We start from the raw sequence: 27,011 nt of genomic DNA, 5'->3' as shown, positions 1-27,011 counted from the left end.
TTCCAGAAGCCGGGAAGTCCAAGACCCAGGTGCCAGCCGGGTCAGGCTCTGGTGAGGCCCCTCTTCCGGGCTGGCAGACGGCCGCCTTCTCACTGTGTCTTCACGTGGAGCAGAGGAAAAACTCTTCCTTTTCCGGTGTGCTCAGCTGCTCAGTCACATCCAACGCTTTGCAACCCTGTGGACTGTAGCCCACCAGGCTCCTCTGTCCACGGGACTCTCCAGGCAAGAATACTGGAGTGAGTTGCCTTTTCCTTCTCCAGGGGATCTTCCCAACCCAGGATCGAACCTGGGTCTCCCTCATTGCAGGCAGATTCTTTACCAGCTGAGCCACAAGGGAAGCCCCCTCATGACCTCATCTAAAGGGAATTGCCTCTACAAGGCCCCACCTCCAGACACAATGACTCTGGGGGAAGGGCTTCAACATACCTGTTTTTGGAGGACACAGACACTGGGTGCAAGCACCTGGCAAGAAGATATGGCGGTCACTGCTGCCTTGGGGCATTCCAGACCCCCTGGCAAAGGTCAGCTCACAGTGGGGAAAAGTCCCCTCAGTTTCGCAACTGTTTCCTGTTTAGTTGCTGAGTTGTGTCCGACTCTGTGGCTCCATGGACTGTAGGCCGCCAGGCTCCTCTGTCCATGGGGTTCTCCAGGCCAGAATCCTGGGGTGGGTTGCCATTTCCTTCTCCAGGGGATCTTGCCGACCCAGGGATTGAACCCCTGTCTCCTGCATTGGCAGGCGGGTTCTTTACCACTGAGCCGCCTGGGTAGCCTAGGTTTAGCGACCAAGGACCCTTGCTGTGCCCCACGTGAACTCTCTGTGCTCATTAGCTCCTCACCCCTCAAGGAAACTCTGGACTCTGGTTTCCCGCGTTCAGGGAGAAGACACACTGGCCCGGCTGACATTGGTTCCTCTGTCTGCCCTTGGACGTCGGCTGGGAAATGGGCATCCGGGGGTCGCTCACACGGGGGGTGTGTCTGTGAGTCGGGCCGGCAGGGTGGGCAGCAGCGGGCATGAGACCCAGACCAGTGCCTGGTGTCTGGGTGATTCTAGGGTCGTCCCTTCTGTGGACCAGCCCAGCTGCTGGGCTCCTCCAGGGTGGGAAGGGACACGGGAAGAATGTGGAATTTGGTGTGGACAGGCCTGGGTGCAAATTCCAGCTCTGTTCTTTCCCAAGTGTAGGGATCTCCAGTCTTTATTAAAATTTTTTTAAAATTTATTCATTTTTAATTGGAGGATAATTGCTTTACAATGTTGTGTTGGTTTCTGCCAAACGTCAACATGAATCAGCCATCGGTTATACATATGCCCCCTCCCTCCAGAGCCTCCCTCCCACGTCCAACCCTGTTTTGTTTTTTTTTCTTTTTAATGCTTATTTTTATTTATGTGTTTATTTGACTGTGCCAGGTCTTGGTCGCGTTGTGGGATCTTGGTTCCCTGACCGGGGATGGAGCCCATGCTCCCTGCACTCAGAGTGCAGAGTCTTAGCCACTGGACCACCAGGGGGTTCTGGGTCTACAGCCTTTGATATGAAACAGGGATTAGACAGAGCAAGACGCCTCTGTGTTCATGCCAGCTTGCATAGTCTTGGGAAGGTTACTTACACTCTCTGCTTTACCCTCCTTATCTGTAAAATGGAATTCTGATGATTTGAAATGATATATGTAATATGATTAGGGTAGTAGCCACTTGATTAATGGTAGCTATGTGTTTTGTTTTTTTTTGGCATGTGGGATCTTACTTCCCCGACCAGGGACTGAACGCGAGCCCCCTGCATTGGAAGCTTGGAGTCTTACCCACTGGGCCACCAGGAAGTCTCAGTGGAGGCTCTTTCTAGTATCATAAGACAAGCTCGCATCAAGTCAGTGGATTATTATTTTTCTTAATTGGGCTTCCCTGGTGGCTCAGATGATAAAGAATCTTCCTGCAATGCAGGAGACCTGGGCTTGATTCCTGGGTGGGGAAGACCCCCTGGAGAAGGGAATGCCTGGCTACCCACTCCACTATTCTTGCCTGGAAAATTCCATGAGAGGGGCCTGGTGGGTTATGGTCCATGGGGTTGCACGGAGTTGAATGCCACTGAGAGAGGATCACTGGTTGAAGAGCCGGACACGACTTAGCGCACACACACGCGTGGAGTCTAAGATATGGCACCAATGGCCCCATCTGAAAAGCAGCAACAGTCTCACATGTAGAGAGCAGGCTGGATATTTACACTCCGGTCTCAGCTTCTGTGCCACATTTTTGAGGAGCGCTTGCTGGAATTGCCCACCCCCGAGCCGGAACCATGTGCAGCCCGGGGGCAGTGACCGACCTGCTGCTGCTGGGCGCTGTTCTGCAGGCCCCGTGCCTGTTCATCGCCGTGTGACAGCGGGACTCCCGCAGCCCCAGCACAGAAGGGGCGCCGCTGCGGCTCGTGAACCCGACTCTGGAGAGGCCTCTTCTTTGGTTTGCCCTTCTGGGCCATTTAAGCCAATATTTCAGGCTCCAGGTTACAGTGGGTGGTGAGCCCCTTGCCCTTCTGGGATTATATCACTGTAGCTTGAGACTCAGGGGGAAGAAAGAGCTATTCCTCTCTCTCTGGGTCAGAAAATTCCAGGTTTGGGGGGCTTCCCTGGTGGCTCAGTGGTAAAGAATCCACCTGCCAATTCAGGAGACACGGGTTCGATCCCTGGTCCAGGAAGATCCCACATGCTGCAGAGCAACTCAGCCCATGCGCCCCAACTACAGAGCATGAGCTTTCCACCCGGGAGCAAGATTACTGAAGCCCGTGTGCCCTAGACCCGTGGGCAGGGGGCGATGCTCTGAGAGAAGCTGGTGCCTGGGAGTCTGTGCTCCACAAGAGAAGCCACCCCTGTGTGGAGCCCTCCCACCGCAGCGAGAGAAAGCACTGGGCCTGCAATGAAGACCTAGCAGCGCCCAAAGTAAATAAATCAAATATATATAAAGAGAATACTATATCTGGACAAAATATATTAAGAAAAAGAATTTGGGAAAAAAGGGAAAAGAGAAGAAGATTCCAGGTTTGGGTTCTGAATTGCCATGCTCGGGTCATGGGTCATGGGTCCGACCATTAGGGAGGGGTCTGTGCTGCTCTGCTGGGCCCAGGTCTGGGTGGGCGGGCGTGGGGGCAGGGAGCAGGTGTCCACAACCCCAGGGCACCCCCGTTAGCAAGTGCCTAGGTGCTGTCCGACCAGTGTGTGCACTCAGGCGCGAGGAAGCTTCCCGAGCCCAGAAGTCAAGGTGAAGGTCCTCCTCCTGGGGAATAAGAGCCTCTGCGGCAAGGGCTTCCCCGGCGGCTCAGTGAAGAGTCTGCCTACCAGCTCAGGAGACGCGGGTTCGATCCCTGGATCGGGAAGATGCCCTGGAGAAGGGAGTGGCAACCCACTCCAGTGTTCTTGCCTGGAGAATCCCATGGATGGTGGAGCCTGGTGTCCATGAAGTCCCAGAGAGTGGGGCACGGCTGAGCGACTCTCACTGGCTTCTGTGACAGTGGTGGGCTTTGAAGGTTAGGTCGGAAGGGTGGGAAGAGAGTCCGGGTGTGCAGGGTGAGCTCCAGCCGAGGGAGGTGTCGGCCAGCGAGCTGCCTGCGGTGGAGGGGAGGCAGAGGTGGGGCTGGGAGGTGCCCGAGGACCCTGTCCTGTTGGGTGAACTTCGGGGATCTGTAGTGTGGTGTGTTCGTTGCCAGGAGCCGCGGTAACCAAGCCCCGCAAACTGAGTGGCTTAAAACACTGGAAGTGCCTTGTCTTGCGGTTCAGGAGGCAGGTGGCTGGACGCTGGGGTGGAGGAGCTGGCAGGGCCTCGCCCCTCTGAAGATCTCGAGGACGCCCCTCCTTGCCTCCCTGCCTCCCGGCAGCCGCGGGCTTCCCGAGCAGGTGGTGGTCCAGCCACGACCCGCAGGCAGGTGGTGATGCTCTGAGGGAAGCTGGTGCTTGCCAACCGCTGGGAGCCCAGCGATGACGGGAGGGCAGGGAGGCAACTTCCAGCCACAAGGGACAGAGGGTCAGGAGGGAGGTGCTGGCTGGGTGTGAAGGCAGAGCCGGGGCCCCGGGCTCCCTGGGGACAGAGGGCGGGTGCACCCGGCACATGGACACCATGGTGCGGGAGCCTCTGCCCATATTCTGTCAGGTGGAGGCATCGCTCACCTGCTTGAAGAGCGTGGCCGCAGGCCTAGTTCAGTGCTTCCAGACGGCAGGGCTGGGGCCTCACAGGGCACGTCTCTGCCCCTGGGGGCTGCTATCCCTTCTTTGCCGTGTGCCCCCGTGAAACGTGGTGTCCGGGAATCCCTCCATCTTCTGGAGCCGAGGCCTGGTCTGTTTAGCAAGACTCACCGTGTTCACGAAAGCAGAGAGGGCGGGGACATCACCCAGTCTGCACGCGCCGGGTGCTGCCCACCCTGTGCCGGGCTGGGGGCCCAAGGGGGAGGGCTGCTGTCCCGCCATCTCGGCCCGGATGCTGACCTGCTGAGTCATAGGCCGTCCCCAAATTGTAGCTCGTGATGCCCGGGGTCAGACGTTCAAGCATCTCTTGAGTGGGCAGTTCTTTTCCGCCTTGTGTTGACTGAGACCACTCTGGGGAGATTCAGCGGCCAGATGGCTGGGCTGGGAGGTCCAGGTGGCCTCGCTCGAACGCGTGGTGTTTAGACGCCAATGACCTAAGCTGGGGTCATGGACCACAGCAGCTATGACGGCCAGTCCATCCAGGCAGTCTTGGGGTACTTAATTTCTCACATGGCAGACAACATTTTCATCACCCGATCAGTACAGAACTTGGGTTTACGTGTGTTTCTGTTTAAAGACATCTCGTTTAATATATGCGTCAAAGTCGCTCAGTCGTATCTGACGCTTTTTGACCCCATGGACTGTAGCCCGCCAGGCTTCTCTGTCCATGGGATTCTCCAGGCAAGAATACTGGAGTGGGTTGCCCTGCCCTTTATCAGGGGTTCTTCCCGACCCAGGGATCGAACCCAGGTCTTGTGAACTGCAGGCAGATTCTTTACTATCTGAGCCACCGGGGGCTTCCCTGGTTACTCAGATGGTGGAGAAACTGCCTGCAGTGCAGGAGACCCGGGTTCGATCCCTGGGTCGGGAAGAACCCCTGATAAAGGCCAGGGCAACCCACTCCAGTATTCTTGCCTGGAGAATTCCATGGACAGAGGAGCCTGGCTCTTTCTCCATAGAGGCTACAGGCCATGAGATTCCAAAGAGTCAGACATGACTGAGTAACTTATTTAATACATATATATATGTATATTTGATTCATCACCATTGAACTGAAGGTCAACAGCACCATACTTATTATTGAATGAAGCTTGTCTGACACATGTATTTTCTCCATAAGGCCCATCACAGCCTTCTCAAGCTTAGACACACTGGCCAGATCTTGAGTATCATGCTTGGGATTGTTTTAAGCAGTAAAATCATCAACAGAAAGAAAACAGTTACAAAAACCATGGCACTGAATTGCCTGTGAAAAGGAGGGCACTTGCTTGGCACGTGAGAGCCATGAGTACTGATTTTGGAGTTACAGGAACTTTGAGCAGGTGAATTCAGAATACACAGTCTACAGACAAAGGGGATATACAGTCCATTCAATTCGTTGGATTAAATCTATTTGAATTAGCTATGTGACCTTGGATTAATCGCTTTCTCTGTGGGCTTCATTTTCTTTTTCGGGGAGGTCACGCTGCAAGGCTTGTAGAGTCTTAGTTCCCCAACCAGGGATTGAACCCTGTTGCTTGCGATGGAAGTAAGGAATCTTAACCACTGGACCACCAGGAAAATACCAGTGGGCTTCATTTTCTTTTTTGTTGTTCAACTGCTGTCGTGTCCCACTCTCTGCGACCCCATGGACTGCAGCACACCAGGCTCCTCTGTCCTCTCCTGTCTCCTGGAGCTTGGTCAAATTCACGTCCACTGAGTTGGTGATGCCATCCAACCATCTCACCTGTTTCCCTCTTCTCCTCCTGCCCTCAATCTTTCCCAGCATGAGGGTCTTTTCCAAGGAGTCAGCTCTTCACATCAGGTGGCCAAAGTATTGGAGCTTCAGCTTCAGCATCAGTCCTTCCAATGAACACCCAGGACTGACCTCCTTTAGGATGGACTGGTTGGATCTCCTTGCAGTCCAAGGGACTCTCAAGAGTCTTCTCCAACACCACAGTTCGAAAGCATCAGTTCTTCAGAGCTCAGCTTTCTTTATAGTCCAACTCTCATATCCATACATGACTACTGGAAAAACCATAGCCTTGACTAGACGGACCTTTGTTGGCAAAGTGATGTCTCTGCTTTTTAATACGCTGTGTAGGTTTATCGTTTTCATTACCCGCCCCACACCTGGATATCTTGGCGCTCCTCCCCAGCACCAGGGCCCTGGGAACTGAGTGGGAGGTGACTGCTGTGGCTCTGTGTCTGGACACCCCCATCATTCTCCTCTCCCCCCAGGTTTGTGGATTTCCACGCGGCGGCCTCCACCTGCTCGCCCTCCCGGGCGGCCCTGCTCACCGGCCGGCTGGGCCTCCGCAACGGGGTCACTCACAACTTTGCGGTCACGTCCGTGGGGGGCCTTCCACTCAACGAGACCACGTTGGCCGAAGTGCTGCGGGGGGCTGGCTACGTCACGGGGATGATAGGTGATGTGACCTCCGCTGCCTGGACCCCCGTCCCCTGCGCTTCCTGTGCTGGCTGCTTCCTTCACGTCTGCAGAGCCATCTCTTCTGCTTGAGTCCGCCTGTGTGTGCATTTCTTGCTGTGGGAGCTAGAAATGCCTTCAGCTCTCAGTGTCAATAATTGATGAGACCCAACAGTAGACTGGGGCTTCCCAGGTGCTGCTAGTGGTAAAAACCCTCCTGCCATGCAGGAGACCCAGGAGATTCAGGTTGATCCCTGGGTCAGGAGGAGGAAAAGGGAACCCACTCCAGTGTTCTTGCCTGGGGAATAGCATGGACAGAGGAGCCTGAGGGGCTCCAGGCCGTGGAGTGGCAAAGAGTCGGACATGAGTTAGCAGCTGAGCACAATCGTGGACTAAACCACGTACAGCACTAGTTCCTCCCGCCCCTTTCAACAGTGGCCAAGACAACCCAGCATCCCAGGGGCATCCTCAGCCCACCTGCGCTTTTTTTAAATTGGAGGACAATTCTTTACAATGCTGTGGCGGTCTCTGCCGTACATGGGCTTGAGTCAGTCACAATTACACATATACCCCCTCCCTGTGTGCCTCCCCCCGCCCCCATCCCGCCCCTCGAGGTCATCACAGCGCGGAGGGGAGCTCCTGAGCTGCACGGCGGCTTCCCCCGGCTCTCTGTTGCACGTGGTCCTGTATGTGTCCATGCTGGCTTCCCAGTGGTCCCTCGCCTCCGTCCCCTCCTCTGTCCACCTGTCCGCTCTCCACCTCTGTGTCTCCATTTCTTCTCTGTAAATAGGAACCTCGAGCCTGTCGTACAGAGTGAAGTCAGGAAAATTAATACCGTTTGTTAACGCCTGTGCTTTTTCTCCTAACTCTCCGACAGCAGGTCCCGCAGGATTCCCGCTGCCCTCGCCGCCTCTGCACAGTGATGTGGCAACGAGGGTCCTGCGAGGATGTGGTCACGGCCTGCAGGAAGCAGGCATTTCTGTGTCCACTCGACCCCCGCTCTGGGTCAAGGAGCCTGGCATATGCTTCAGACCATCAGACTAGAGTGGGGGTCTGCACTGTCCGTGAGGATGAGCCCCAGTCCGCAGGAGGCGGGACCGTTAAGGTCCCAACCTGCTCTCTTTTCGGCCCCTTGTCTCCACGCCTGGAGGCACGGATCCCGGTGAGGCTCTCAGTGTGGGCTGAGCATCCTCGGGAGCCGGTCCTTGCATCCACGTGACTCCCAGCCGGGGGAAGGGCTTTGGTGTCTAGGCTCTCTGACCCTAAGAGTGGGGTAGGGGGATGGGTTCTTCTCAAGCTGGATTGGATCGTCCTTGCCCCTCCCTCTTCAAGCCTTTCAGCCCCAGGAAGGCAACCGATTACAGATCAATTATTCACCCCTCACTATACCTTCTTTTATTTTTTTCTGGGACAAGATACCAAAGCATATCTCCTTGTTGAGACTATGACTTTCCCAGAAGCACACTTACAGGGGACATTAAAAGCCTGCTGAAGGAATATGGGGTCCACTGACACCACTCTCTCCTTGCTTATAATCTTTTTATTTTTTAAAATTTATTTGGCTGTATTGGGTCTTAGTTGCAGCATGCAAGATCCTTAGTTGTGGCATGCAGACTCTTAACTGTGGCCTGTGAGGTCTTAGTTCCCTCACCAGGCATTGACCTCGAGCCCCCTGCTCGGCGTCTTAGCCACTGAACCACCAGGGAAGCCCCTGTTTGCTTCTAACCTTGGTCTGTGTTAATGGGTTTTTCCCTAGTTGTATACTTACCGTTCGGTCCTACTTTTCTGCCTTTCCTATTATTTCACATTTCCTGGGTGTGTAATTTTACATATTTATTGTCATTTTAGAAAGAATTTTAAAATGGTATTGTATTTTTGTATTTCCACATCATACTGAATCTAAGTAGTCCATCTAATGCTCACTTCACTTCCCCTAACTTCATATTGCATGTTTTCCCCCAAACCTATAGACCAGTTGCAAGAAGGGCCTCCTTCCAGCCCCTCCGCGGCCCCCCCCCCCCCCGCCCCCCATCCCCTCCCCGCCCCCCGCCCGTACACAATTTGTGTGAATGTGTGAATGCAGCAGGTCTTTATTTGGGCGCATGCATTCGTCTAAAGAAGATGGGTCGGAAGCATTTCATGGAGGCCACGTGAGAGCATGTACTGAGCCAGACTCCTGCGGTTGCCTGCTCATTTCCGCCCTTCATGCTGGTTCACACTCTGCCGTTTCGGTCTGCGCACCGCACCTTTGCTTCATCCCCTCGCCGCCTGGGTTCGTCAGAGCAGGACGGACAGGGCAGCAAATCCCGGGGTTGCCACGCGTCCCCAGCAAGCACGCTCACAGGGCCGGGAGCCGCCGTGCGGTGCGGTGCGGCGCGGCTGAGTTTCCGATCTGCCGGCCGCTGGGCCGCGGGGGGCGGTCCCGGGCCCCTCGCTCAGCCCCTGCAGGCGGCTGCTGCTGGCCGGAGCGGGAGATGCTCACACCAGGAGCGAGCAGCAGCTCTGGGGCCCCGTGGCAAGGTCCCCAGCGGCAGAGCGGCCCGTGATGGGGGGGTGGGTTGCCGTGGGCTCTCCACCCTCACTGCGGCAGAAGCTCAGCCTGCTCACTCATCTGGGCTCCTGGTAACCCGTCTTCTCCTTCCCTGGGCCATCTCCTGTGTGAGTCCTGAGTCATCCTGGCTCGCTTTCTGCCTCCCTGGGGACTCCTTCTCCGCCGCAGAGAGTCAGGCTGGGCGTTGGCACAGCGTGTACAGCCTCTCTGCGAGTCCTCAGGGAAGGGCAAAGACGGTGGACACCCAAGCGTGTGCTCAGCACCCCAGCGGGGCGGGGCCCTCGGGCTCACCTCTGAGAGCCTCTCTCTCTTGTCTTTCTGCAGGGAAGTGGCATCTTGGGCACCACGGCTCTCACCACCCCAGCTTCCGTGGTAAGGATTCCCCGGGGCACTGGTTACCTGGGAAACAGAGGTGTCTGTGTGAAGAGACTCATCCTGGGCGGCCTCTCTCCTGAGTCCAGACATCCTCGCTCACAGGGTCGCTTGGGGGCATCTGGGGTGCCTCGGGCTGCGTCTCCTCTCACATGCCTCTCGCCTGGCCCTGTCCTGGCCCCCCTCTGTCTCCCCTCGGGGCCCACTCATCGCGAGGGCAGCAGCATTTTCCTTGACCCAGTTCTCCCGTGTCAGAGAACACTGGCCCCCGTGAGGCCCCATGTGGTACCAGGTCAAATTGTCTGAGGGCTTCACTGAAGCAGGGACTGGGGGGTTGGGTAGGGAAATTCTGTGAAAATGTCACACGGAAGCTTGTGCTGCAGAAGGGATGGGATGAGCGGAGGGGTCTCAGAAAAAGGTCAACACAGGGGTTTCAGGTCTCACTTTGACCTTCACGTCCTCCCCCGTCCCAGGTCCAGTCCTGCCAGCCCTCGGCATCCAGCTGAGACGCCAACTATTTTGAGAAGCATTTTGAGCTTCCCGTCTCAACCCCAGCCCCGCCACTCCCAGCATCCTGGGGTGCCTTCCTCCTCTGATCTCTCTTGCTGGCTTCCTGGGAAGCCAGCTCTTCAAGCTAAATCTCTATTTCTTATCTCCCCTTCAGATGGGAAGTTTCCTGAGGGCAGAATGTCTTTTATGCCTCAAAGTGTCGTGCAGTTCACAGATTTGCCCCAGATATTTCCTGCTGTGTCCAGGACACCACTGGGCATGGTAGGAGTCCAGGAATTCTCCCCGCTTCCTTCCCTTTCGGGTTAACTCTAATCACAAGATGTTTTGCAAATCGAGTCTTGCGGCCAGGAGCCAGCAACATGTTTTCCTTGCATACTTACCGAGGGATATTCATCAAATCCTCTTTTAATTACACACTCATAACACTGCAAAATTAAATCATGGAAAATTAAATTTCTGTCCTGGGTGTAAGAGTGCAGGCCCCCAGCCTAACCGGTGCTTCTGTTCCAGGCTTTGACTACTACTTTGGGGTCCCGTACAGCCACGATATGGGCTGCACTGACACCCCCGGCTACAACCACCCTCCCTGCCCGGCGTGTCCCCGGGGCGATAGACCATCCAGGTAATTCTGGCCAAGGTGTTGGCTCTGGGCATCAGAGCAAGGGGAAGTCCCGGGGGGATTGGTCCATCCAGAGGAGACAAGAGAAGTCGACGAGGACCGGTAACCGCAGCAAAGAAAGGTCGCATACCTTTAGTGCAAATTTTAAATGCATTCTGTGTATGGCGGGCAAGAACACTTTCTGTGGAGATGAGGGGACAGCACTTTTTTAGTTGGAATTTTCCAGTTTCCTTGGACTGTTGAGCTCAGTAGGGGGAGGGGGTGCTACCAGGTCTCACACGGATGGCCTCCCTCCTCTTGTCCTGGACCACGCACCTGTCCCACCAGGGGACATAAGGAGGGAGATGGAGGAAAAGCCCGCAGGGCTCCTGGTGTGCCCCACCCCCGCCCGCAATAAGCCGCGCGTCCCAGCATTGGAATGCCGCGCAGGCACTCAACAGGATGCTTTCAAAACGTTTTCAGTGAAATGGGGAAGTGCTCACAATAGAATAGTAAGTGGAAAAAGCAGGAAACAAATCATCAACACGGATCTGAACTACGTCTGTATTTACACCTCCAGTAGCCCCAAAGGAAATATGCCAGAAGGGCGACGATGGTTCATTCACTGCGGTTGTGCCATTAAGAGGTTTTCATTTTTCTTCCTCTCTCGTTGTATTTTTCCCATGTTCTGTAATGAGCACGCAACACGTTTCCTCTCAGAAAAAGGCGATATACCGTAACCAGCCGGGCGCTCTGCCTGTTCAGAGCGTGCACTGTGGTTATTGGCAAGGTTTGCAGGTGTCTGAGCCGCTTGGGGCAAGTGAGTCTCAGGTGGCTTATGAAGAACGCAGTAGTTAGTGTAATAATGGCCATTCATTGAGACACTGTTACATTCTAAGCTCCCTGCGTGCTGATCTGTGGTCTGTGTGCCCATGGACCGAGGCAAGTGTTTCTCCTGATTGTCCAGGAAACGGTGCTTCCCTGTGGCCCGGGTCACAGTGGAGCAGTGACGGGGAGCTGGAGCATCCACCTGGGTCTCCCTGAGTTGGGAGGGTGAGGTCCATGGGAAAAGTCAAGGCTACTGATTGGCTCTGGCACTCTGCTTGAGTATCTCAGTTTGTTTAGACCTCAATTTCTCTCCCAGCAAAATAGGAATAATAACATCCTAGCTCAAAAAAAGTTGTTGGGAGCCTCATACAGCAGCCAGGCTTGCCCAAAACGTGCACACTTCTGCTGGAAGGGAGTGGATGGAGGCATTGTATCGGTTTTACACTCAGAGGAAGTGGGAGGCTGGACAAAGCACCTGGGCCAGGCTGCTCGATGCTTTGCTTTCACGGGCATCGCCGCATCACGGCGTTTCGTCCGACTCCATGACTACCCGGGTCGTGGGAATGAGTGCTCTACCATCTGTGGTTTCCACACAGGAACCTTGAGCGAGACTGCTACTCTGACGTGGCCCTTCCTCTGTACGAAAACCTCAACATCGTGGAGCAGCCCGTGAACTTGAGCGCCCTTGCACAGAAGTACGCCGAGAAGGCCACCCAGTTCATCCAGCAGGCGAGGTGAGGAGCCCTGCATCCACCCCCATGCCCCCCCGTGCCTGGGTGGGCTGAGAGCCGCGGCAGAGTCCCACTGTCCAAGAAAGATGCATGCATGCCTCCTGGAAGAGACCCCGATGCTCAGAAAGACTGAGGGCAGGAGGAGAAGGGGGCGACAGAGGAGGAGATGGTTGGATGGCATCACTGACTCAGTGGACATGAGTGTGAGCAATCTCCAGGAGTTGGTGAAGGACAGGGGAAGCCTGGCGTGCTGCAGTCCACGGGGTCACAAAGCGCTGGACACGACTGAGCAACAACAAATAAAGCTGGAAACCAGCCTGTCCTGGGGTCTCCTGGGTCACCTGACCTGGGCTAGCAGGGCCGCAGGTGCAGGTCCCTTCCCAGGGTCCCGCTCAGAACACGCCCTAGTCATTGTCACGGGTCCTCGCTGCTGGAGTGGGCAGCCTTTCCCTTCTCCAGGGGATCTTGTTGATGAGGGGATCAAACGCAGGTCTCCCTCATTGCAGGCAGATTTTTTACTGTCTAAGCCACCAGAGAAGCCCGGTAGGCCCTAAGCATAATCACACATGTCCTCCTAAGAGGAGGCCAGGGCCCACTTACTGCCCTCTGTGCATTCGGAGCGTTTGTCGGGCTCGCTAGTTGGCAGGGTATACTCGCTGCCGTCACAAACTTACCCCCAACTTATTGGCTGAAGCAACAGCAGTTTGTCCCCCTGCAGATCTGGAGACCAGGCATCTGAAATGTGTCTCAGGGGGGCCCAAGCCCAGGTGTCAGCCGAACTCTTTCCTTCTCAAGTCTCCAGGGAGAATCGTTTCTCCTTCTTTTATTAAAAAATATTCTTTTATTTTTTTGGCTGTGCTGGGCTTAGTTGCAGAACGTGCATTCTAACTCCCTGACTGGGTATTGAACCTGGGCCCCTGCGTTGGGAGGGTGAAGTCTCAGCCCCCGGGCCACCTGGGACGTCCCGAGGATCGGTTCTTGTGTTTCCCAGCTTCTGGTGGCTGTCGACATTTCTTGGCTCTGGTTCCATCATTCTGTTTTGTTTTGTTTTGGGTTTTTTTTCTGGCCACACCAAGGGGCTTGCAGGATCTTAGTTCCCCTACTAGGGATGGAACCCAGACCTGGGGCAGTGGAAATGTGGTGTGCTGACCACTGGACCACCAGGGAGTTCCTGGCCCCTTCCTTCTGGTCTCTGCCTCTGTGGTCTTCTTTCCCTCTCCTCTTCTGTAGTCAAGGACCTCCGCCTGCCTCCCTCTTAGGAGGACATGTGTGATTATGCTTAGGGTCTACCGGGCTTCTCTGGTGGCTTAGACAGTAAAAAATCTGCCTGCAATGAGGGAGACCTGGGTTTGATCCCCTCATCAACAAGATCCCCTGGAGAAGGGAAAGGCTGCCCACTCCAGCATTCTTGCCTGCAGAATCCCCATGGACAGAGGAGCCTGGCGGGCTACAGTCCATAGAGTCGCAAAGAGTCAGACATGACTGAAGTGACTAACACTCTCACACTTAGGGTCTACTAAGACAGTCTAAGAAAAGCCTCTGATCTCACGACCCTTAGCTTCATTGCATCTTCGAAGTGCCCTTGGTTGTACAAGGTAACAGAGATTCTAGGAATTAGACCCTGGATATCTTTGGGGGCCAGTATGCAATGGGTCCGTTCCGCTTGATCACACCACCTGCTTGGGACCCAGATTCTAAGGGCAGCGCCTTAAGCTTTAGAGATGGCATCTTACGAGTTTTTCAGGCCTTTCTGAGAAACACTGTTTCGCTGATCTGCTTGTTTTTGTATTTTTCAGACGGTTGGTATGAAAAGGGAAAAGCCCTTTCTCCCACCCGGGCACTGTGTTGGCTTCCCGGTGCCCTGGGGTGGGCGGCCAGTTCGTGGCTGGTGGGGCCCGTCCCCCGCTGCGTTCGCAGTGGGGTCTCAGTGCTCCTGGGGGATTTGGGGGAGCAGCTGCTGGCTGAGGGCTGACAGAGGCACTGAAGAGGGTTCGGTGCTGTTCGAACCAGTTAACTGACCAGTTGAAAGACAAGCACATCAGCAAACAAACTCTTGGTTGTAGGAGAGAGGCCAAGCATGTGTGAGTTTATTAATTCGTTATTGAGTGAAAAGTCACATGAATCCTGTTGGCTTTTAACTTGGTGGAGAATAATCCTCAGGCACCTGGTGTCTGTAGGACTTGACCTGCGAGGTCACCCGTGGTTTCTGAAGAGTCAGCACACACCAGGCCCCATCTGTGTTCCTTTCTCCTCCGTGACCCTGACCCACCTGGACTTGTTTGTCAAAACCACTGTGGGGGCGGGGGGGGGGGGGTTTACTGGACTGTGGCTTCCTGCCCGTGCTCAGCAAGGGTCTCACCCCAGGACTTTGAACGTTTTTCCTTTACTTGAATTTAGATTCCTGACCTAGCAGGAATGCTGAAGGCTGATTCTTGTCGTTTTTAAATGAAAGTGTAATTTACAGTGTTGTGTTAATTTTCACTGTGTAGCAAAGGGTCTCCGTTGTACATTCTTTTTTATATTCTTTTCCATCCTAGTTTATCACAGGACATTGACTACAGTTCCCTATAGTCATATGGAACCGTGTAGTCATGGCTAATCGGTAGGACCTTCTTGTTTATCCACCTACTTATAGTAACTTGTATCTGCTAATCCCCGAATCCCTGCCCTCCTTCTCCACCCCCAACCCCGCCAGCCTTGGCAACAACACATCCGTCCTCTGTCTGTAAATCTGCTTCTGTTTCTTAGATAAGTTCATTGGTATTATATTGTAGATTCCACATGTAAGAGATGTTCTTTGTTGTTCAGACGCTAAGTCACGTCTGACTCTTTGTGACCCCATGGACTGTACCTGCCAGGCCCCTCTGTCCATGGGATTCTCCAGGCAAGAGTACTGGAGTGGGGTTGCCATTTCCTTCTCTGGGGGATCTTAGAGGCTCCCGTTTATTCAGTGCTTACTCTGGGCAGTCAATACACACAGCTCTGCCAGGGAGGCTTGGCTCTCCCCACTGAACTGACAGCCGAGGTTAAGTGAACAGCCCAGGGTCATCCATACACCTCTAGAAACTTTTCGTATTCCCAAACTGAAACCCTGTCCCCATTAAACACCAGCTCCCAGTCTTCCCTTCCCCGCAGCCCCCAACAACCACCATTCTGCCTCCTGTCTGTCTGAAGCTGACCGCTCCGGGTACCTCCTGTGAGTGGAATCTGGCCGTGCTTGACCTTGGGCGATGGCTCATTTCACGCGGCATAATGTCTGCAAGGCTCATCCCTTGCATGTGAGATGCTGCATTCTTTTATTTCATTTTCATGGGTTGAAATAGCCACACATGGTGTGACTATGGCATTGGACAATGAAACTATAGAAATGTAGCAAGGAAATTGTTGATTTTTTAAAAAATTTATTTTTTTGGAGCATAATTGATTTACAATATTGTATCAGCTTCTTCTGTACAGCAAAGTGAATCAGCTATACCTATAGACATATCTTCTCCTTTCTGGATTTCCTTCCCATGTAGGTCACCACAGAATGTCAGGTAGAGTTCCCTGGGCTATACAGTAGGTTCTCCTTAGTTGTCTATTTTTTTTTAAAGTATTTATCTCTTGTTAATCACTCAATTGTCTCGCCAGGCTCCTCTGTCCATGGAATTATCCAGGCAAGAATACTGGAGTGGGCGCCATTCCTTTCTCCAGGGGGTCTTCCCAACCCAGGGATTGAACTCATTTCTCTTATGTCTCCTGTATTGGCAGGTGGGTTCTTTACCACTGGCGCCACCTGGGAAGTCATCTGTTTAATACATAGTATAAAAAGAAATTGTTGATTAAAATGGGGAAGAGGAGGTCCGAATCCAGGATGTCTGTCCTTCAAAGAGAGCTGAGTCCACCCAGTCCCAATCGGAGGACCCCAGGAGTCGGGATGCAGGGGGTCTCCAGGTTTGAGGCAGAGCTGAGCCTGGGGGGACTCAGAGAATGTGACGTGGTGGGGGGTGTGAACCGAGGTGAGCCAGGAAAGCTCAGGCCCGTTTGAAAGTTAAGTGCCAGGTTCAGTTCAGTCTCTCAGTTGTGTCCGACTCTTCGCGACCCCATGAACCGCAGCACGCCAGGCCTCCCTGTCCATCACCAACTCTCAGAGTTTACTGAAACTCATGTCCATCGCATTGGTGACGCCATCCAACCATCTCATCCTCTGTCATCCCCTTCTCTTCCCACCTTCAATCTTTCCCAGCATCCGGGTCTTTTCCAGTGAGTCAGCTCTTTGCATCAGGTGGCCAAAGTATTGGAGTTTCAGCTTCGGCAGCACTCCTTCCAATGAATATTCAGGGTTGATCTCCTTTAGGATGGACTGGTGGATCTCCTTGCAGTCCAAGGGACTCTCAAGAGTCTTCTCCAGCACCACAGTTCAAAAGCATCAGTTCTTTGGTGCTCAGCCTTCTTTATGGTCCAACCGGTGACAGAACAGCCACGCCTCTATCCCTCTGAGAGCCTGCCTGAGGCCTCCCCGCCCCTCGCAGTGTCCTCTGAAAGCCCATCCCTCCACAGGCATGGGCTGTGGGAAGGGCTCCCCGAGGGTCCCTGCTGCTGCCCTTGACCCTGCCCTCACCCCGGGAATGCAGGTGGGGGTGGGCAGGAAGCAGAGCCCCCGAGGACCCTACAGGATCAGCAGAGGGGTGGCCGGACGCCAGGCCTCCAGCAGGACTGTGGTCTGGACGTTCCTGGCTGTGTCCTTGGAATTCCCTGTGGTCACCTTGACTCATCCGTTCACCCCCGAGAAAGGCCCGAGGCTGGGAATAGACATGGTGGCCCGGATGCCCTGACAGAGCAGACAAAGCCTGGAAGCATGTGTGTGTTGGGCGTTAGCATGAGCAGCTCAGGGCTGGCACACTGCTCCCAGCCGAGTCTGGGTCTGAACCCGAATGCCGTTGCTTACGAACCTCGGGTCTCTCAGTCTCCCTGAGCCCCTGACACTTCATCTGGAAAAGGGAACTTGGACGTTCTCACGAGGGTGAATTCAGGCTCCGTGAGTCAGTTTTGCAATGTGTTAAAGGGCGGTTACGATGAGGACAGTGACTCGCAGACTCTCACCCGCTAACCAGTTCATGTGCCCGTTGTCTTTGGAGGTTGTAGACAGGTGTGTGCTTCCTGGGCCCCAGGGGTTCCGGGCTCTCCGCTGGGCCCTGGGGCCCTTCTGTGGGGTCATGGTCCGGCTCTCTCATTTCAGCACCAGCGGGAGACCCTTCCTGCTGTACGTGGCCCTGGCCCACATGCACGTGCCCCTGGCCAGGATGCCGCCATCAGCAGGATCCAGGGGTCAAAGGCCATATAGCGCGAGCCTGCAGGAGATGGACCACCTTGTGGGCCGGATCAAGGACGCAGTTGACCTCGCGGGGAAAAACAACACGTTCCTCTGGTTTACAGGTGAATAGAAAACCACAGCCAGCCTCCCTCGGGTCTGATGGGTAACCCTGCACACACCCCAGTGGAGCAGCATCTCAGCAAGTGACCCTCTGCACCGTGGCAGGGGGCTTGCCCTGAGCGTGGGGCCCCACTGGTGTTCACAGGCCTGTGTGTGTGGGTCCCTGAGGCCGCACCCCCGGACAGGCTTGCACGGAGAGCTCGGTTCCCCTGCAGCCCCTTGGGTGCTGGTCAGCGTCACATGGGTACTGCTCCTAATTGTTAACGAGAGACTTTGACGTCATGAGCCTGTGTCCCCCTGGGCAGTCCTTGAAAGCCCACTTCACTGCCCTCCTCAGCCCAGACGTTACCATCGGGCACAGCTCACATATCCTGGCTGATCAGACCTGCATGGTGGGCTGTTTCGAGGACCCACTCAGGAACAGTGGGTCGGGGGTCCCTGTCTGGCGCGAGGGCTGTGGACACTGGTGTTTGAACCTCTGCGTTGGGAAAGTTCCGTTAGCCCCTCTGAGCCCCTCTTTCCTCCTTGGCAGAGTCGAGCCTCTTCCACCACAGGTTGGACGGTCAGGAGGTGCCGTGTGGGAGGCACTGGGGCACCACAGGTGCTCAGGAAGGAGTTGCTGGGGACATCCCTGGTGGCCCAGTGGTTAGGACTCTACACTCCCAATGTAGGGGGTCAGGGAACTAAGACCTCACAGGCTGTGTGGCTAAAACAGAAACAGCAAACAGTTGCTGAGTTGAAGACGCTGGTAAGGGGACTGCTGAGTTCTTAGCCAGAAGCCAGAGCTCCAGCGTGGGGCGAGCTCGGGGCGGGGACAGCCCACGTCTCTGCGGGCTGTGGGAGGCAGACGCCCTCCCCCCAAAAGGTGGTCCTCCAAGTTCGCGGTCGCACTTGTTTTCACAAGTCCTTTCTCCAGGCGGTGCCAGGACAGGGGTGTGGGGCCACGGTTGGCAGTGTCCTGCAGTGCCCTGACTCTGTGTTGCCTTTCTTGGTTTCTAGGGGACAATGGCCCGTGGGCTCAGAAGTGCGAGCTGGCCGGGAGTGTAGGGCCCTTCACCGGATCGTGGCAAGCTCGTCAAGGTATGGTCTCCACCAGGGGTGGGGACAAGAGACACAGCCTCTGGGAGGACCAATTCTTCTCCTGGCCTTGGGCATCTTTGTGACACAGAAGTAGATTACTCACAGCCACCAGCTCCCAGAAAAGAAACAGTTTGGGGCGGAGAAAGTTGGTGTGCGTTCGGTCATCCCTTCCTTTCCTCCAGGGCGTCAGCCCTGCCCCCAGAGGCCAGGATGAAGACCGTCCAGCAACACGCTTGCCTTTGTCTTCATCCTGGTGACCTTGCTCTTTCCTCTTGCTTTCTTTTCTTTCCTTGTTTACAGTCATCCCTTCATCCATGATCCGCACTGCCTCTCTTTATTTAAACATCCTTCACTCTCAGCTCGGCACCCGTTTGCTCTGGGATGGTCTCCCCACAGGGACCTCACCCTCTGAAAGGACCTCACCCTCTGAAAGGCAGTCCTGCAGGGGGTAATTCAACAGTACGGCTTAAACCATATGCATGACTGGTGGTGCTTTAATTCCTCCTTAAAGCACTTGTTTTCAAGAAATAGTTAGCCAAGTGCGCAATGATGTATGTAAAACAGTGCTCACTGCTGTAGATGTAAACAAACAAACACATGACCCAAGTGTCCAGCAAGACAGGAGTGCTCCAAGAAATTATGGTCCGTGCATCTCAAGAAACATGCAGGAACCACTGAAAATGGTGCCTATGACTCACCTGGAAACAGTTACAGAAAATCCTTTCCAGTGAATAATGCAGGTCACAAAACCATATGTAAAGTATGATCTTATCGTATAATACTAAGTATACGTGGTCTCAGAAAAGTCGTGACAGAGGCAACAAAAAGCAAGGCAGTGGTTACCTCTGGGTGGTGGAGGAAGGGTTTTTAAAAAGGAATTTTCTGCGTTTGCTTATTTCTGTCTGTGCTGGGTCTTCATTGCTGAGCAAGCTTTCTCTGGCTGCAGTGCGTGACCTTCTCACCACTGGCAGAGAGTGGGCTGCAAATCACATGGGCTCCAGAGCGCAGACTGGGTAGTTGGGACGCACAGGCTCCGTTGCTCCGAGGCCTGTGGGATCTTCCCGGACCAGGGATCGAACCTGTGTCTCCTGCATTGGCAGGCAGATTCTTTACCACTGAGCCACCTGGGAAGGCCAAGGAAGGGTTTAAGTGTAGTTTTCCCTACCTTCATTTGTCAAATAAATTGGTATTATTTTATAATACCAAATATAATATTTATTAATATTAATATTTTATAATAAATATACTTTATAAAATTAAAAATTATAAAATTTTAGAAAGTATCTGTGTCCAAGGGGTTCAGAGGTGGGCTTGGCAAGATTATCCTCTGGGGCTGGGTTCACCCTGTCGTCCTACTGGCTGGCTGGCCTGACCCGTGGCCCCAAGCTGTCTCCAGGTCAGAGGACATAAACCCCCTTTCACATTAGTCTGGCAGGAAGTTCATAGCTACCTAGAACCTGGAACATCCCTGTGTCCCATGGCCAGTGGTGAGAAGGAAAGGCTTTGATCTGGCGTCCCTGGCTCAGATCCCTTGAGAACTTTACAGGTGAGTGGCTGCTGGACCCTCAGCATGCCTCCTGTCTGGACACGAGTGATGGGAGTCAGGAGAACTGGGTGGCGCCTCCTCCAACCTGTGCAGTGACCAGGTGCCTTCATGCATGACTTGCGTTGGCCCTGCCTGTTCAAGAGTGCTAGACAGCTGGACCAGGAAGAAGTGCCACACCCAGACTGGTGGAAATGGGTCCGGTAGCTGCAGCCATGGTGTGTGTCAGTAGCTCCGTCGTGTCTGACTCTCTGCGACCCCATGGCCGGTAGCCTGCCAGGCTCCTCTGTCCATCGGATTCTCCAGGCAAGAATACTGCAGCGGGTTGCTGTTTCCTTCTCCAGCAGGTTTTCCTGACCTGGGGTTTGAACCCAGGCCTCCTATGCTGCAGGCAGAGTCTTTAATCTGCAGCCGTCACCTAGAGAAATACAGTGCCAGCCCAAGTGGTTTTCTGCACTCACTGGTTGCAGCTCCTCTTCTCTGCCCCTGGCAAGCCCTCAGGCCAGGTTCCATCCTCAGTACTCCATTAGAGGGGCCTGGGATCACTTTTACTCTCCAGGGTGAAAATTCTGAAGGCATGGAGGCCAAGGCTGAGGGGACACAACTGTCAGGAGGGGGCCCCTCTCTGGGGAGCTTTCTGTTCCCTAAGAAGGGGACCTCTGGCCTCCTATCTGAGGACCTGTCTCATCTTGTCTCTTAGGAGGCAGCTGTAAACTAGTGAACCAGGCTTGCAAATATGCTGTAGGGAAGAGAGAGGAGGAACATTTAAGTGCAAACAGAAGAGACACGAGAGTCCAGCGCAGTGCGGAGCGGACTCGGAATCATCACTAGAGCAAGCTGGGCGCGCCAAGTCACTTCAGTCGTGTGGGCTCCTTGTGACCCCGTGGGCTGCAGCCCGCCAGGCCCCTCTGTCCATGGGATTCTCCAGGCAAGAGGCTGGAGTGGGCTGCCGTGCCTTCCTGCGGGGACCTTCCCCACGCCGGAACCAAGCCCACGCCTGCTGCTTTGGCTGGCCAGTTCCTGACCACTGAGCCGCCGGGGAGGGTCCGCCCATCCATGAGTGGATGGGGAAGACGCGGTGTGTATGGATATGCACACTGCCCGGCAGGTGAGCGGGCGGTGGGGCCCGGCGCCTCTGCTTTTCTTGGGGGGTCACGCAGGCGCCTCTGGCCGCGGGCTGAGCTCTGCCCCGACCTCGACCTCCGCATCGGCTCCCCGCCACGCTGGCGGCAGCTGTCTCCCTCCCCTCTGCCCGGGACGCTGTTGGGGGGTCCGGGGGGCCCCGGGGGGCCAGGCAGGGCCCAGAGGACGGGGCATGGCCAGGGCCCCGGGGGCAGGTCTTCAGACAGGTGCCTGTGCGTCCTGCTGGGAGCGCGCCCGGCCCGAGGGTCAATGAAACCGAGAAGACGGGCCATGTTTTCACAGCGGAGCGGGACAAACAGTACCGGGAGCGCCGCCCCGCTCCCCGCCCCGCCGCCAGCCCGGACGGCAGGCCACGCGCTGGCGCCCCCTCCCCATCCTCCCTTCCTCTCCTGGCCCGGGCGGTGCTCAGCTGATGGGATGAGGCAGCGTCTCCTGGAGCGGCGCTTCGTCCCGTGCTGGGCGGGGACGCTCCGCGGGGCTTGGCCGGCACCCGGCGGGGGTGCGAGGCTGAGCCGGGGCAGGGGGCACTGCTGGGCGGCCTGGCCTTCCCCCAGGCGGAGGGGCCCGCCGCGGAGCAACCCCCCCGCCCCGCCCCGCGGCACAGCCGCGGCCCTCCCCGCTCCAGACCTATTTCCTCTTCGGGACAGAACCAGCACCCTGTGTGTCCCCTAACGGAAGGCTCCGCTGTCTGGAGATTCTTTCCTTGTTTTATTTGAAGAGCAGAGCGGTTCTTTCCTCCCCTGGTGATGAGGAAACATGCTGTTGAGTCTGGCATCCTTCCCTTCTGGGAGACCTTGGTGTAAGGCGATGCTACCAGGCGGTTACGTAACATTCCCCACTGGGAAGCTGGCTCTGCGGCCGGCTGTCTGTCCAGCTGGGGGTGCAGGGGGGAGCGGACAGGGGTCGAGGGGACGGACAGGGATCAGAGGGGGTGCAGGGGGGCGGACAGCGGTCAGACGGGGTGTGGGGGGCAGACGGGGGTCAGGGGTGTCTGGAGGGGCAGACAGGGGTCAGAGGGGTGCGGGGTGGGGAGGATGCTGGCAGCCAGCCCCGCTGGGGGCAGGGTCCGCTGACGGGACCAGTGGGAGTCAAGTGATGTCCCCTTTCGAGCCACCGGCCACCAGGCTCGGAACACCCCCACCCCGCCCACGGGCACCCAGGCCAGCTGGAGTCCTTGGCCCCACCAGCCTGGCTTCCGTGTGTTTCTAGAAAACTAGTGTGTGAGCTCCGGGCATCCTTGGCAAAGGCACATATTTATATTTAGAAACGAAGCCTGCTTCTTTAGAAGGTTATAGAATGTGGACTCCTCAGAACAGACGCGTCCTTCTGCCCCGAGACACTCGTATAACGGCTTGAGGGGCCATGCAGGTAGTTCGAATGAACACACGCTTGCTTTCGTCCGTTGTGGACAGGACTAGGGACTCAGTCAGTGGGACAGAGGGCTCTTGTCTAATGACATTCAGACTCAGCTTAAACACAAAGTCCGCTTCGCGCCAGAGTGCATTGTCAGAGGCCTGAGTCCAGTGCACGGGCCGCCAGGGGCGCCTTCTGCCCGATGCTGTCTGTGCGGGATTTTGTGGTGCCTTTGTTTTGTTGGGGTTTTTTCGGAGCGCATTTGTTGGCCGCTCCTGTGGCAGGCACCGTGCCTGAGGGCCTTGCTCAGAACTTTACATACATTGTCTGAGGTCAGCTTTCCAGCGTCCCATGAGACCAGTACAGTCACTTTCCCCCTTCACGACTGAGAAGGAGCAGACAGAGGGACGTTAAGATTTCTGCCTTGACGTCCCTGGCGGTCCAGCAGTTAAGACTCTGCACTTGCGATGCAGGGGCCATGGGTCCGATCCCTGGTGGGAGCACTCAGATCCCACATGCTGCCCAAGATCTCACAACGAGAAGGCCTTCTCCTGTCTACCTTGCCGCTTTTTCTCAGCCTCTGGTCCCCAGATACTGCTGTCAGAGCGACCTGGAATGACAGTCCCACCCGAGACTCACAAAACCAGCATCTCCAGGGGTCCTTTGGCGGCTCTGTGTGCTGACAGGCTGGCCAGCCTCTGTGAGCAGCCCCGCCCTTCTGACTCAGGGGGCCCTGGCGTTTGGGAGGGACCCTTTCTGGGAAGCGCCTATGTGTCTGAACGTGGACGGTGGTGGGGCTTCCTCCACGCATCACGGAGCGGCCTCTCCTTACACAGCCAGGGAGGAGGAAGTAAGCACACTCATGAATCATGCTTCTGTTCGTGCTTTGGTTGCTGAGGCTAAATATTTATGGCTTTAAGTAAGAGGTTCGGCCTTAATTAGAGTCATAACTAACCAGAAGTGCATCGAAATGCATGCTCGTGTCTGTCAAGCGTGGTTTCTCCGCAGAAAGCCAAATTCGACAGATGCTTTGGATGTGCCAGTGCGACTGGTCCAAGTGTGAAGGTTGCTGTCCATGAAGAAAGAGCTTTTGAAAGTAAAAACGGCACATCTTACTTTATGGGCTGGACTCAACTGTTGTTCTTACTCACTGTAACGGAGAAGGTCATATTTGTTCTCCGGGGCGTAAAGGCGTAGAGGTGCAGGCCGCATGAAACCTGTCATTAGACACACACTATGTTTAGTTTCGAGATGTATCATGTCCCCTTTCTTACTGCCCTGGAACTGGCGCGCTCTACGTGAACTCACCAGGAGAGCTTTACAGGGCTTTCCTGGTGTCTGGACCCCAGCTCAGGTCAATTAACTCACAATTTCTGGGAAATGGACCTTTGCATGAGTATTTCTCCAAAGCTCCCCTAGTGACTCGAGTCTGCATACAGGGATGGGAACCACAGTCCTAGAGGGTCCTAGAAGTTCTTAATGACTAAGGGTGCCGGCCGTGTAGTCAGCCTTGGACTCAGATCCTGACTTGACTGTTTCCTTGCTGTGTGACCTTGGGCAAATTATTTAACCTCTCTGAGCTTTGACTTCTGCATCTGAAAAGTGAAGAGTCACAGTGCTCAGCTCACAAAGTTGTCCTAAGGGTTAAGGGAGGGAGTTCAGGGAAGTCCTCAGCACTGCAGGCAGGCGCACTCAACTTGGTGCTCGGGAGAGGCTCCGTTAACTGGAGAAATCACTGTCACTAGAGTCTGTGTGCCAGGTCGCTGCCATCATCTCCAGCTCTGCGACCCCATGGACTGCAGCCCGCCGGGCTCCTCTGTCCGTGGGATTCTCCAGGCAAGAATACTGGAGAGGGTTGCCATGCCCTCCTCCCGGGGATCTTTCTGACCCGGGGACCGAAACCACGCCTCTTGTGTCTCTTCCATTGGCAGGCGGGTTCTTTACCACTAGTGCTGCCTGGGAAGCCCAGGGGCCAGGGCACCCTTCCGGAAATATCTTGGAGGCAGAGATGCAGCTCTAGTGCCGACTCTGGTGCCCACAGTCCCACCACAGTGCAGATCCCCAGCTTGGGCCTTCTGGTTGATGCGCAGAACCATTGACTGGTTTCTTGGAATTGAAGCCTTCACTTTTCCTTAGCATCTGGCCTCAGAGGCTAAGCAAGTTCATCGGGATACTGTGTCCCATGGACTTGCAAATAAATGGACTCCATATTCTCACCCACCTATTTCCCAAGCGTCCCTAGAAACGCCCCTCATGGGTGGGGGGTGAATGTGTGCAGGGTTTGCGCGCATGCGATGCTCCCACCCTCTCTTGGCCCGGGGCAGAGGCATAAGTCATGCATTCCGCAGCCACGTGGGAGTGTGATTTATGCCCCAGCAGTACCGGGTTCTCTGCTGCTTGTGCGTGAAGAATGGGAGGGGGCTCTGGGCCCTTCTGGGCAGCGGGACTCTGGATGGCGACCAGGTGCTCAAGACATCCCAGGCCAGGCCACGGAGGTTCCCCCCCGGCCCACCTGGTTCCGAGAGCCCCACACCCCTACACAGGAACCGTCCACACGGACGCAAGTTGGTGTGCGTTTTGTTTCTTACTTCAACACTTGGGGGGACTCCAGAGCTGGTTATGAGAAAATTCCAAGAATGCTGGGCACTTCCGGTGTTGGGAGCTGGCCCGGGACTTCAAAGGTTGCCTTCGCTGTGGGGTGGGCGCTGCAGAGCGCCGGCAGCCTGGTCTTCTCCCCCCACCCCTGTTCACGGCAGCCAAACATAAGGCCGTCGCATGACCGCGGCCTGTGTGAGGCACACACAGCCTTCGCCTTGGAAGGCCTCTGACACGCTAACTGTGTGCAATTCCTGGCTCAGCTGGGCTGAAGTCGGGGCGTGTGTGGGAGTGGTGGGGATGGTCATGGCTAATTCAACACGACGTGTATTCAGGATGTTTCCATAAGGCATGACCTCATCCCTTCCAGCCCGCTGGTCACCGTTACACTGCTGGTCACTTTGACTCGGTAGTTACCAAAAGAATTCCTTTAATTACCCAGTGGAAATTCATAGATTGCACATAGATTGTTCTTACCTCCCTGAAAGAGGTAAGAGGTCAAAGCTATTATAAATGCTGTCTCCAGAACATTGGAACAACTCATTCATTCAAAAATAAAGGCAGACAAAAGGGGGGTAAAAAGTGAGGCAAAGGGAAAATACAACAAAATCTATGCCAGGTCAGTTGTTGGCATCAGTCAGATCAAATAGCTGGGGGGGAATTTCTGCCTTTAGTCAAATAATTTTATTTCCCATTCTCAACATGACCAGTAGGGAGACACATTCGTTCATGTTTGTTTGACAGATATTTGTTGAGCACCTACTATGTCTCACCTGTGTTCCCCGGTGGCTCGGAGGTTAAAGCGTCTGCCTCCAATGGGGGAGACCCAGGTTCGATCCCTGGGTCGGGCAGATCCCCTGGAGAAGGAAATGGCCACCCACTCCAGTGTTCTTGCCTGAAGAATCCCGTGCACCAAGGAGCTTGGCGGGCTACAGTCCATGGGGTTGCAAGAGTCGGACGCAACTAAGTGACTGAACATACACACACACATTGAAAGAGATTAACTAGGTGAATAAAAATGGCTGATTACCAAGGGAAGTCGGGCCTTTGCTGGAATTATTGGGAGCTCTCAGAGCATCCCTGTCAGGAAGGACTGCTCTTCCCAGAGAAACGACTGCCTCCTTGTCTTGCAGGGGGAAGTCCCGCCAAGCAGACCACCTGGGAAGGAGGGCACCGCGTCCCAGCCCTGGCTTACTGGCCCGGCAGGGTCCCCGTCAATGCCACCAGCACAGCTCTGCTGAGGTACGACCCCCCCAGTTTCCTTGAGATGCAAGGAGAAGGCGTGTGCTCGGGTAGCTGGAGACCTCCCCATCGCCGACCCTGGGCAGGCGTCCACAGGGCCTTCCCAGACTCAGACCACAGCTGCGCGGAGCTGCCTGCAGGCCAGCCTGTGAGCCCCTGAAAGCAGGAGCACAGGGGGCTCTACAGGCCCTCCTCTGGGGAGACCGTCTCTGGGGAGAGGGCGCCGGGCGGGCTGCACGGCCATCACCACTGGTCGCAGTGGCGTCCGCAGGAGTGCCATCACCGCTTTCGGCGTGGGCTAAGCTTCCCTGGTGGCTCAGACGGGAAGGAATCTGCGTGCAATGCGGGAGACCTGGGTTCGATCCTTGGGTCAGGAAGATCCTCTGGAGAAGGGAATGGCAACCCACTCCAGGCTTCTTGCCTAGAG

General features: G+C 55.4%; 1 protein-coding gene across 2 annotated transcripts in view; it reads left to right on the top strand.

Moving 5' to 3' along the window:
- Positions 1-27,011, top strand: part of ARSG (arylsulfatase G) — a 69,742-nt gene that overhangs the window by 29,409 nt on the left and 13,322 nt on the right. For both annotated transcript variants that reach the window (XM_052657093.1, XM_052657094.1), the window contains exons 3-9: positions 6,439-6,626; positions 9,501-9,548; positions 10,569-10,680; positions 12,081-12,218; positions 17,434-17,630; positions 18,628-18,708; positions 26,476-26,584. In XM_052657093.1, coding sequence (XP_052513053.1) covers positions 6,439-6,626; positions 9,501-9,548; positions 10,569-10,680; positions 12,081-12,218; positions 17,434-17,630; positions 18,628-18,708; positions 26,476-26,584 — 873 coding nt within the window. The remainder of the gene's footprint in view (positions 1-6,438; positions 6,627-9,500; positions 9,549-10,568; positions 10,681-12,080; positions 12,219-17,433; positions 17,631-18,627; positions 18,709-26,475; positions 26,585-27,011) is intronic.

The sequence above is a fragment of the Budorcas taxicolor genome, chromosome 19 (genome assembly GCF_023091745.1).
Source record: "Budorcas taxicolor isolate Tak-1 chromosome 19, Takin1.1, whole genome shotgun sequence".
Classification (NCBI taxonomy): Eukaryota; Metazoa; Chordata; class Mammalia; order Artiodactyla; family Bovidae; genus Budorcas; species Budorcas taxicolor.
Note: the sequence above shows the minus strand (reverse complement) of the source record. Positions and strands in the feature narration are given on the sequence as shown.